This window comes from Wolffia australiana, chromosome 11 (assembly GCF_029677425.1).
Source record: "Wolffia australiana isolate 7733 chromosome 11, ASM2967742v1".
NCBI lineage: Eukaryota > Viridiplantae > Streptophyta > Magnoliopsida > Alismatales > Araceae > Wolffia > Wolffia australiana.
Window position 1 is genome coordinate 13,966,423 of NC_135845.1, and position 10,755 is coordinate 13,977,177.

Below are 10,755 nucleotides of genomic sequence, written 5' to 3' on the forward strand. Positions count from 1 at the left end.
AGCAGTTCTACGCTTGTCTCTCGCAACGAAACGAAAATTTCAACGGCGAGTTCGTCTGGGGGGAGGAGGAGATCGGCGAATGGGGGATGAGAAATTGCTCATCATGGCTGGTAGAGAGAGAGATAGAAGCCATGAGTTGCTCATTCCCGGAGGAGAGAGCTCTATCGATGGCTCTAATTCCAAGGCTTCCTCCTCCAATTCCGGATCATCCAACTCGGGCCGTGATGTCTCTCTCTCTCTATATACCCTTTAATTTGTGCCTTTTTCCGTTTTTTTCTACTTTTGAACTGGAATTCGCCTTTAGATTGTGTTGATTAAATCCGAGCGTGAAGTACTTGTAAGACAAGAAGCGGTTAAAACGTCAAACTCCGAGTTTTTTTTTGTCGAATTATTTTTTTATGTTTTTAGCTACTGTTTTTTCCCCAATGGTGTTGTAAAGGTAGTTAAGTTCTTAAAGGTCTTTAATACGTGGATCATGTTTTTTGCGTTATTGTTGATTTTTTTTTTTAGCTGAGTGGTCCATGCTTTGATTAGCCTTTTTTATTTGATTGTTGTAGCATCATTTTTCTGAATAATTTTCATTATTTCTCTTTTATTTTCTCTATTTTTCACCTGCCACGGATCTTTTGCAGACATTTTACAAAGTTATTCGTAGCTGGGCGTCTAAGAAGTTCATGACTGGATGGTGAGTTCTTCTGGAAAATTCATTGTCCAGTGCACTCGGATTTGACAGAGGTTTTATTTAGAAGGATTGAAGCTTTGATTTCCTTAAAACATTAAATGAGGATATCTTGATAAGAAGTCATATCCTACTTAAGAAGTGCATTAGAGCTTCCTTAATTTCTTACATTTTAGGATTGGCTCATTTGTAGAGCATATAACCCCTTTGACGGCTTCACCCATTGTGCAGCGTGATTTTATTTCCACTAGCCATCACATTCTACATCACCTGGTGGATCATTCATTTTTTTGATGGATTCTTCTCCCCCATATATGCGCGACTTGGAATCAACGTCTTCGGTTAGTTGCATTATTTTTCTTTGCATTTATAACATGGGCCGTCTGTTGGAGATTCCGTTCAATATTTAATCAGTACTAATTGAATTTTTCCATGCCTTATCCTTGTAACCAATACTCCAATTCTTAGTGAACATATTTTTTTGTTTAAGAAGTAGGATCTTTCTTTTAATTTTCATTTCTTAAGATTCTTATCCCTGTACAAAGGTAGAACCTCTGGCGCTACTGAGTTTGGTTTTGATTCCAGAGAGGTGGGGTTCACCCTGCTGCGCTGCTCTATCATCTACTGCTCGTTTCTGCCGGCTCTATTCAGCATAGGCATCAGCACTCATCAATTTTCAAACAACCATCAATGTCATCAACCCTTGTTAATGATAACATTAACGTTGACAATTTTCTGGGTGGTTGATGATGATACTGATATTGACGAGGTTACCGTTGACTGTGTGTCGAGAATGATTGTTGCCGTTTGTCAACGCCAGCTGTTAACTTAGTTAAATACAGATTTAAAAAACTGGCAACCCTGTCAACATCAACATCAACCACTTAGTTGATGATGATGTTGGCATTGATTAAAAAAAACTGGCCCAATTGATGGTTGACGTCAACCATTATTGATGTTTATGCCATCATCATTGAACCAGCAATCATTTGTCAATGTTAACCTCAATTATCTCTCTCCTTTCCCTGTGGACTTCAACCTTAAGTCTTGACATTTTCTTTGGCAGGACTTGGCTTCATAACTTCCATAACCTTCATTTTTCTGGTCGGAATCTTCATGTCATCGTGGTTGGGGGCATCTGTGCTCAACCTTGGCGAATGGTTCATCAAGAGGATGCCCCTCGTCCGCCATATTTATAATGCATCCAAACAGATTAGCGCAGCCATCTCACCTGGTACACAAACTATATACCAAAGGTTTCGCTTAATGTGGGTGGGTTAAAGAGACCTTTAATAGCTTTTTCTTTATGTCATTTCCTTTCTATATTTCTTTTTTTAGATCAGAACTCGCAAGCATTCAAGGAAGTGGCCATCATTAGACACCCACGGATTGGAGAATATGCCCTTGGTTTCATTACTTCGAGTGTTCTTCTTCAGGTGCATTACAATCCTGTTTCTTTATGTTTGTAGGTTGATAAGGGATTTCGTCTGATCATGTTCGTGGGTTCTTATATTTCTCGATCATTAAATTTGGGTTTATAGAGATGATTAATTCATTGTTTTATCCATCCGCTCAATTATAGATTTGTTTTGATGGTTTCACCCTCTCAAAAGATAAGCTGATTAATTTGATCCAAAGAGATGTGGACTGGGTGAGCCTTACATTTGGGACCATAATAGAATTCCTATAAATTTCGAATTCATACTTAGATCCTTGAGCTTGTTACATATGGTATCCTGTTTAGGAGTGGGTTTGAATGTTATTGGGGAACCCTTGATATCTTAATTCTAATGTTTTAAGCTCTCACCTTTATATTGCTTATTCATCTGGCAGAGCGATTCTGGTGAAGAGGAGCTTTTCTGTGTCTATGTTCCAACAAACCACATCTACATAGGTGACATATTCCTGATTGGTGCCAAAGACGTCATCCGACCCAATCTTTCTATACGGGAAGGGATCGGTAATCCCCTATTTCCAATGTCTGCGCTATTAAGATTGATCTGTTAGGATATTATCATTGGTAGCTAGACAAACGAATAGATGAATACAACAGACCATGAATTGATGGATCGGTATAGATGGATAGATTCCACAGACTGATAGATAGATAGATAGATAGATAGATGGATCTAGATGTTTGGATGAAGCACAAGTAAATATGGGTAGAATACTTCTCCTGATTATAATGACGTGAGAAGTAAGTCGCATTAAGTCGATATTTTTGAAGAAAAACTCAGCCATGGCTTAATTCTGCAGAGATCATCGTGTCCGGGGGCATGTCGATGCCGCAAGCTCTGTCATCAGTTAACTTCCATTCTATTCAAGTGGGAAGACCATGAAAGGTTTATCTGTCTGATTTGGATCAACTAACACTCTACAAGTCTTTTTCCTTGTAAATTTTGTCTGCCCAAGTGGCCTTGTTTTAATCCCTCGCTAATCACCTTTTTAATTATCGTACTGTTGTTGATATGGATCCGGAAATAGATAAGATAAGTATGGATACAGATATAGATGGATATGAGGATACATTTATGAGTAGAGATATTGGTAGATAAGATATATATGTAGCGATAGAAAATGATGAAGTGAGAATGATAGAGATAGAAGTAAGCCTCGCAGATGATGGTGATCTTTTCATCATCATCCATGCATCTCATCGTTGTCATAGTCATCAAGGGGATAACAGTGGTGGTGGAAATAACAAGGGCCATGAACTGGAGGATGATCACAAGATGACAATTTCTGTGGACGACATTATGAAAAATTAGTGTATTTTGAAAAAACAATATCTAAAATGTTTTAAAGTCAATTTAAAAACTAGAATTAAAATATTTCCTCTCTCCATTCTATATGCTATTAATAGAGTCTCCCACTGAAATATATGTATATGGCTCCAAATGTCTCTCACCTTCTGTTTTGCACTTGATTTTTCATATTATTATTAACTGTTCCTCTTTATGAGATTATTGACGTAGCTGGGTTGCTTTTGTCAAAAAAAACTAGGAAAGTTTATTAAATCGGAGAGAGATCATGAGAGATATTGCTAGTCTGGGGGAGATAGGTTGATAGTCGATCAGATAAATGTATATCGTCGAATGTAGAGAGAGAAAAGAGAATGATAGAGAGAGATGTATAACAAACAGAGAGTGAGAGAGAGAAAGTCAGGGAGAGAGAATAGATTGAAAGAGATGGGATGAGTACAGAGTAGACGTTGACATAAGGGGGATTTTACGCATATTTAAAATCCATTTTAGTTTTAATATTTCATATACTCACTCTAATGTAATGCTAAAGACGTCCACAATAGTCCCAATCAAGTTCAATGTTCACACTCGTAAGGAGAACTGAGCGAGAGAGGAGGGAGTATAGGGAGAGAATGTTGGTTGGTGGGATGGACTACACCAATGACCTTCATGCAATGGACTACGTCGATATTCTAGTACTCCCGACTAAGTTGACCAGCTTGTCATTAGGATGGAAGTCCAAAAATTACCCAATAGATGAGTACCTTGAGACCTTCAGCAGAGGTGGTTGGGAGAAGGTCCAGCATTTAATCATGCGCTTGTAGTAGGTCATCCATGGGAGTTCTAGGACTACCTGTTGAATGAGTGGTTTTCATGTCCTTATACGACATTTAATTGGAGGAATGATGTGATGTATTGTAACTAGTCTATGCCCAGTAGAGCCGCAAACTACATCTCCTGAAAAACAGTAGATATAATTTTCAAGTCCCTAGTTGACCACCTCAGTTTGGCCATCGATTTCTGGATGGTTAGTCAAGCTATGTTTCACTGATGTGCCCTAAAGGGTATGAAGCTCTTTCCCAAAGATACTCATGAATATTGTTCCTCTATGAAATAATAGAGGGAGGATGTTTTAAAGCTTCACTACTTTCCATCCAAATGAATCAGCGACATCACGTGTAGAGAAACAATGGTACAGGCCATGAAGTGGGTATACTAGCTAAAGATGTTGTTGATCTCGTTAGGTTTTTTGTGAGATGGGAAATGGTTGCAAAATCTCCATCAATCTGTCCTTCCAAATCTGTTGTGGGATGCGTAATGGTTGGAAGAGACCTGCAAGGGAGAGCATGAATGTTTTCAATTTTTTAAATTGAAAAATAACATAACTTTCAGTCTGCTATGCCTCAAACCCTTGTATAGAGGCTTATTTTATTCTCAATCTGCCTCGTCTCCTGCCTTAGGATTTATGAGGGAATATTGTTTATTTACTGGCTTTTACGTTCTCAATTGACTATGGTTATCTCCATACTTGATGGCGCGGCACCATCCGACACTGCAGGACCATCACTCGAGGAGCCCGCACCGTCATTGAGCCCTCCACCAACACGTGTCCAGCCGACACGACGAGCCGCAGCAACGACATGCAACCCCGGGTTCAGATATTCGGCGTGACGACGTGCCATCTTCGACCCGTACCTGCTCGCCTTTACCGCTTTTATTTCCCGTTTTACAGTTTCTTCGTACCCGCATGTAGCGAGGGGAAGTTCCCGCATGAGGATATCTTCCCCTCCCCTTAGTGGGCATAATGAACCCATCTTTTGTTTTATTTCTCTTTCATTTTGTAGTTAAGGGAGCCCATTTTCCTCTCTCCTATAAAAGGGAGGGGAGGGCGCCCCCCTCAAGCACTCTTGAATTTCCTTTTTTTTTGAAAATCTGACGTTTGGAAGTCAAAGAGTCACCCACGTTGGGAGAGGAAGAAGAAGAAGGAAGAAGAGAGGGAAGAAGGAGGGAGGAGAAAACAAGGATAAAGGCCGCCGCTCGCCGTTCTCACGCCACCACTCGCCATTCCCACGCCGTCGCTCGTCGCTCTCACACTGCTGCTCGCCGATTCCTCACACGGCCACTCGTCGTGCTCACGCCGCCGCTCGCCGTTCTCACGCCGCCGTACGCTGGTCTCACACCGCCGCTCGCCGCTCTCACACCGCCGCTCACTGTTCTCCGCGCACCGCTGCTCACCGATTCCTCACACCGTCGCTCGCCGCTTTCTCATGCCGCAGCCGTCGCTTTCTCACGCCACACGCGCTGCCGTCCGCGCGTGCCGACGCCATCGCCTGCGCTACATCGCCGCCCCGCCATCTTCCTGCATGCCGGCGCAGCCGCGCGTGCCCTCGACCGGGAGCGTCCGTGTCATCGTGCTCTGCTCCGCTACAGCCGCGCTTCGCGCCTGCTGCGCTGCCCTGTGCTGTCAGGCCGAGCCGCGCCATCAGGTCGAGCCGCGCCATCAGGCCGAGCTGCGCCCGGTGCCTGCGCAGCGCCCTGCGCCCGTGCCGCTCCCGTGCTAGGCCCGATCGCCGCTCCACGCCAAAGGTGGCCCTCGTTCGTGCTCGATTCGCCCGTACGCCAACGTCGGTGCTCCCCCTGCACTCAGCACGTGCCCCAACCAACTGGCTGCCCCGTTGTCCCCTCGCCGCCATCCGCACCCCAACCGACGTACGTGTCCCGCAGCTGCCGCCCTCTGGAACTCAGTGATGCGAGATATCCGTCGCCAGCGCGACGAAGGTACCCCCATCTCTCTTCTCTTTACGTCTCTTACTTTCTTCAGTATACTTTCGATTCGCCTCTTCTGCGCTCGGGTTAGACATAGGTGAGAGTGAGACAGGTTGAGAAAACGACAAAAGTCTATACGAGAGTCTTACCTACCCGGTACGAGTCTGGTTCACCTGACGCGTGTGAGCATATTAACGGGGTATTCCCGTTCGGCGACGTACTCACCCTCGACCCTCTCGGGCGAGATTCGGTTGGTCCGTTTGACCTCACCAGAAGCGATCCCGTCAATCTCTGGAATGGCAACACCGCACTTCGGCGCACGCACGTACGACAGTAGGACTTTTCACACATTTTCGTCATCATTCATACCTGTCCTTCAGCATTATCGGACGACGCTGATCGTCGTTATCCGATCGAGACCCTGATTCGATACCGAGCCGCTACCCTCGGTGTCGACCGGACGACGTCTTGACGATGTCCGGCATGAATACTACCATAGGTGTAGGGATTCACATGGGCATTCACATGGGCCTTCGTGTCTTTTTTTATACCACACCAATATCAATCATGATCCAAACTTGATGCGAAGATCGAGTACAAGTCAAATATATCTAGGGTCTGATGGGCAAGAATTGCTCGGATTGGCTCTCTCTCTCACTCTCGTTGTCTCTCTCATGCTCTTTCCTCTTGCTCTCGCTATTTCTCTCTCTCTCTCATGCTTTCTCTACCTCTGGCTCTTTTGCTTGTTCTCTCTCTTGTGCTCCCTATCATTCTCTTTTTCTCTTTCTCTCTCCCTCTTGAGCTCTCTCTCTCCATTGAGTTTGGAACAGGTTGGATCAAATTGTTAAAATTAATAACAAATAAATATGTATAATATATAAATACATGTAATAAATGAAATGAGCAAGAGAGAGAGAACGTACGATAGAGAGATACAGAGAGAGAACGTGATATAGATAAATATATAGAGAGGAAACAAGAGATAGGGAGCAGATGAGAAGGAACCATAGAGAGAGAGAAAGAGAGTGGAGAAACAGAGGGAGCAAGAGTAATATGATAAAAAATTAGGGTTTAACAGAGAGCGTGAGAGTGATATGATAAAAAATTAGGGTTTGATTTCGTTGTTGGTATTTTTGAAATTAATCAATAAGAAATACAAACCTGTACTCAAGGAAACTTAGCTTCTCACGAGTATGAATCATCTACACGGGGAATGGTGAGATGGGATTAATGGGATGAGATGAGATATGCATAAAATACAGAGTCAAGATACGAGAAAATGCAATGTGAGATCATGACAGTTAGCACAATTATTGAGATGATTACAACATATAGTGATAATTAGGATTTCTGAATATTGAGTGAGAGCAATGATGAAATTACAATAACAAGAGACATGCACGGGAATGTCGTAAAGCGCAAGTCATATAAGGTGAACGATGATTAAGAACATGACACAATGGTTGGCAATAATGAGATGTGATTTAAAGAGTATACAAATGTGATGGTAGAATGTGACGGTCAAATCGATCCAATCTAATGACGATGTCGTGAAGAATCAACGTGAGGATACTTACAGTAGATCCCTATGTTCTGCCATGATCATGATGATTTGCTATTGCAGTATGCTCTCATTCTTCTTTGTTGCCTTTTCCAACACACCAAGGATACCAAGAACAAGCTTAATGGATCTCGAAAACTCACTAGCTTTCCATCAACCCACAAGAGTCGGAAACAAGTTTAAGGATGATTTTTTACATGGATATATGCCTCTATTTATATAACAGAGATCATGGATCTCAAAAACTCACTAGATTTCCATCAGCCCACAAGAGTAGGAAACAAGATTAAGGATAATTTGACATGGATATATGCCTCTATTTATATACTCGAGATCCTTGATTGAAGAGGGGGTGAAGATGAAATGTCCCTCAAAATTTCAGCTAAATCAGCCTTTTGGATCATTAGATATCAAGATATAAAGCTAGTGAGTTGATGGAAAGCTAGCGAGTTGATGTTTCCACGGTACAAGCACATGTGTGTGTGTGTCATTTAATAAAAAAGGATAAAGAAGAGAGGCAGAGACGCGGTTCATGGTGATGCATCGCCACATCACAATGATTAAGTAATGAACTATAATCTTATTTTTTGTATTTCTCTACACATGACACTCTTGGAGTTGATGTTTGCAGAAGGTGTGGATAACGTTTGCAGAAGAGAGGGAGAGAGAGCGTGAGAGAGAATGAGAGAGAGAGAATGTGTGAGAGAAAGAGAGCACGAGAGTTAGAGACCAAGATAAAGAGAGCCCCGTAGAGAATATGAGAGAGAGAGCAAGATATAATGATAGATAGAGAGAGTGAGTGAGTGAGCGAGAGAGAGCACGAGAGAGAGAACAAGTGAGTGAGAGAGAGAATGAGAGAATGTGAAAGAGAGAGAGAGAGAACAAGCGAGAGAGCGGTGGGCTTTGGAGGATCTCACAACCTCACCTGCACATGCATGACAGGAAAAAGCATAAAAAACTAAAGCTATATTAATTTTCAAACGTAGCTAGATATAAATTAAGCCATGATCAATTCATTTATATGTTGGATATAATTAGTTCACTCACTTATTCGATATATAGTTGTTGGGCCGATGGAGTCATTAAATAGACATGTACATGTACCTAGAGTGTCACACATATAAGGTTTATTGGATATTAGATGACATAATAAAAGTTAAGTATTTTAAGAAAAAGTATAAAATTACTTAAATTTCCAAATGAGAAATACCCGTGCAAGTCTCTATTTGAGCTCGTCCATCTTCCTCTACATTATTATTGATGGACGTCCCTATCTAGCGAGGCTACAATGGGGATACTATATCCTTATTTTTATGACAATACTCATAGAAACGGAAAAACGTGGATCCAATATGCAAGGAGTGTGAGAATAAATATCAAGGCCATACGCTTTATGGCTAAAGATAACTCACTTGAGGAACCATAACGCGACATATTAAACTCCACACAATGTGACTCACTCGTCAACACATTTCAGTTTTATTTAAATGGATGATTTGATTCGTATTAATTCCGTCATGCAAATGTCATCCCAGATCTCTGATCATTATAAACCCAAAAAAAAAAAAACCTATACCTCCATAGAAACTAGTATAATCTTTGTTTGGACCTTGATAAGTTCATTTAGCAGGTTAAGGTATAAAATCATTTTAAATTATACTTATGTAGTGTTATTTGTAACTTCACCCTAAACTCTCATACATGTATAGAGTGAATAAGGGTTATGTCCACCGGGACCTATGGCTAAAATCTGAATTTAAATGTCATGAAAAGATAAAAGATTTTGGTCTATAATTGTATTGAAAACAAACGAGACAATTAGAGAAGGATAATACATGTTGCAAATGTAAGAAGCACACACATGCAAATGCACGACTATGGTGCAAAGAGCACCGGGCATGCGCGGGCTTGGGCACAGCTACAAGCATAATTATGTGTGTGATCTAGTGCATTATTGTGATAATAATGGAATATTGTGGACTAAAAGTACTGCGTGGTTTCAAGCACATATACTAGTTCACACTCGTACGATATCGCTAGTGCACTAAAATTTTCACACACATGCTCGACCACAATGGAATACATGAGCATGATTACGAGCTTTCTTACAAGCTCAAGTGCACTTGCAACCGCATACACATGTAGGTACTTGTGCATTATTAAGGAGAAACCCCTAGCTGCACATGCAACAATTAAGGTGCGTTCTTACTTATCTTATTTCACCGCTAATCGTTAGTCTACTCCATCAGAGCAACACAAGACCGAGCACACGCTTTAGTGACGTCACAGCGACGACAATGTGACTGATGACGTGACAGTGATGAAGTGGGAGTGACGACGACAGGGGGCCTCAGACGAGTGACGTGACGGGACAGCCGTGACGCTTTTTTAAAAATGACCAACAAAGCTTAAGCTTTTCGACGACGGAGATTTTTGCCACGTGGTGTCGGTAACTTGATTTCTTGGTATTTTGCAGAAAAGCCCCTGCATTAATTCACGAATGCAAAAGGACGCTGTTCAAAGATAATTGGAGATATGCCCCTCTAATTCTCTCTCCTCCGCATGGTTGTTTTTCCCGTCATACGCGACGGCGACGCCGTCCGGTGACGGGGACGTGACGGGGACACGAATGTGATGGATTTTTCCGAAACCCTCGGATGTGTGATGGGTCAGTGACGAGACAAAACTTTCATCACATCACTGTCAGTCACGGATCATCATCAGTCCCGTCACGTCCCGGACTTGCCATTCCATATCCTGATCCCCTTCTTTTTGATACTATCTAATGAAGTTTCAAAAGAGATCACCGCATCAATCTGGGCCCCTGTCATCACATGATTAGAATGGACGGTTGCGATTACTCTCTCTCGAAATCGCTCGCCTATATAAACGTCCCAGAGGCCCCATTCAAAAACGATTTTCTAGGGCTTCGCTGATCTTCATTTCTGCTTCGTCTTCGCCGGTGAGATTTCTCGATTCGCTGTTTGATTTCATGTTTGGGTACA

At 42.2% G+C, this 10,755-nt stretch overlaps 1 protein-coding gene across 2 annotated transcripts; it reads left to right on the forward strand.

Moving 5' to 3' along the window:
• LOC144709631 (protein CONTINUOUS VASCULAR RING 1-like) lies at positions 1–5,354 on the forward strand. Of its 2 annotated transcripts, XM_078583220.1 has the most exons (8): positions 1–226; positions 633–685; positions 911–1,020; positions 1,746–1,913; positions 2,018–2,115; positions 2,513–2,639; positions 2,936–3,021; positions 4,982–5,354. In XM_078583220.1, exons 1-7 carry the CDS (start codon positions 80–82, stop codon positions 3,016–3,018), a joined length of 786 nt encoding a protein of 261 aa, XP_078439346.1. In that variant the 5' UTR covers positions 1–79; the 3' UTR covers positions 3,019–3,021; positions 4,982–5,354. The 2 variants fall into 2 exon arrangements, with proteins under 2 accessions (XP_078439346.1, XP_078439345.1); XM_078583219.1 differs by lacking the exon at positions 4,982–5,354 and having other exon boundaries at positions 2–226; positions 2,936–3,131.
• Positions 5,355–10,755: the final 5,401 nt, after the last annotated feature.

Coding starts and splice junctions, on each gene's coding strand:
- LOC144709631 (XM_078583220.1), top strand. CDS start 80: ATGGGGGATGAGAAATTGCTCATCATGGCTGGTAGAGAGAGAGATAGA. Junction 227..632: donor CATCCAACTCGGGCCGTGAT/GTCTCTCTCTCT, acceptor GATCTTTTGCAG/ACATTTTACAAAGTTATTCG. Junction 1,914..2,017: donor TAGCGCAGCCATCTCACCTG/GTACACAAACTA, acceptor TTCTTTTTTTAG/ATCAGAACTCGCAAGCATTC.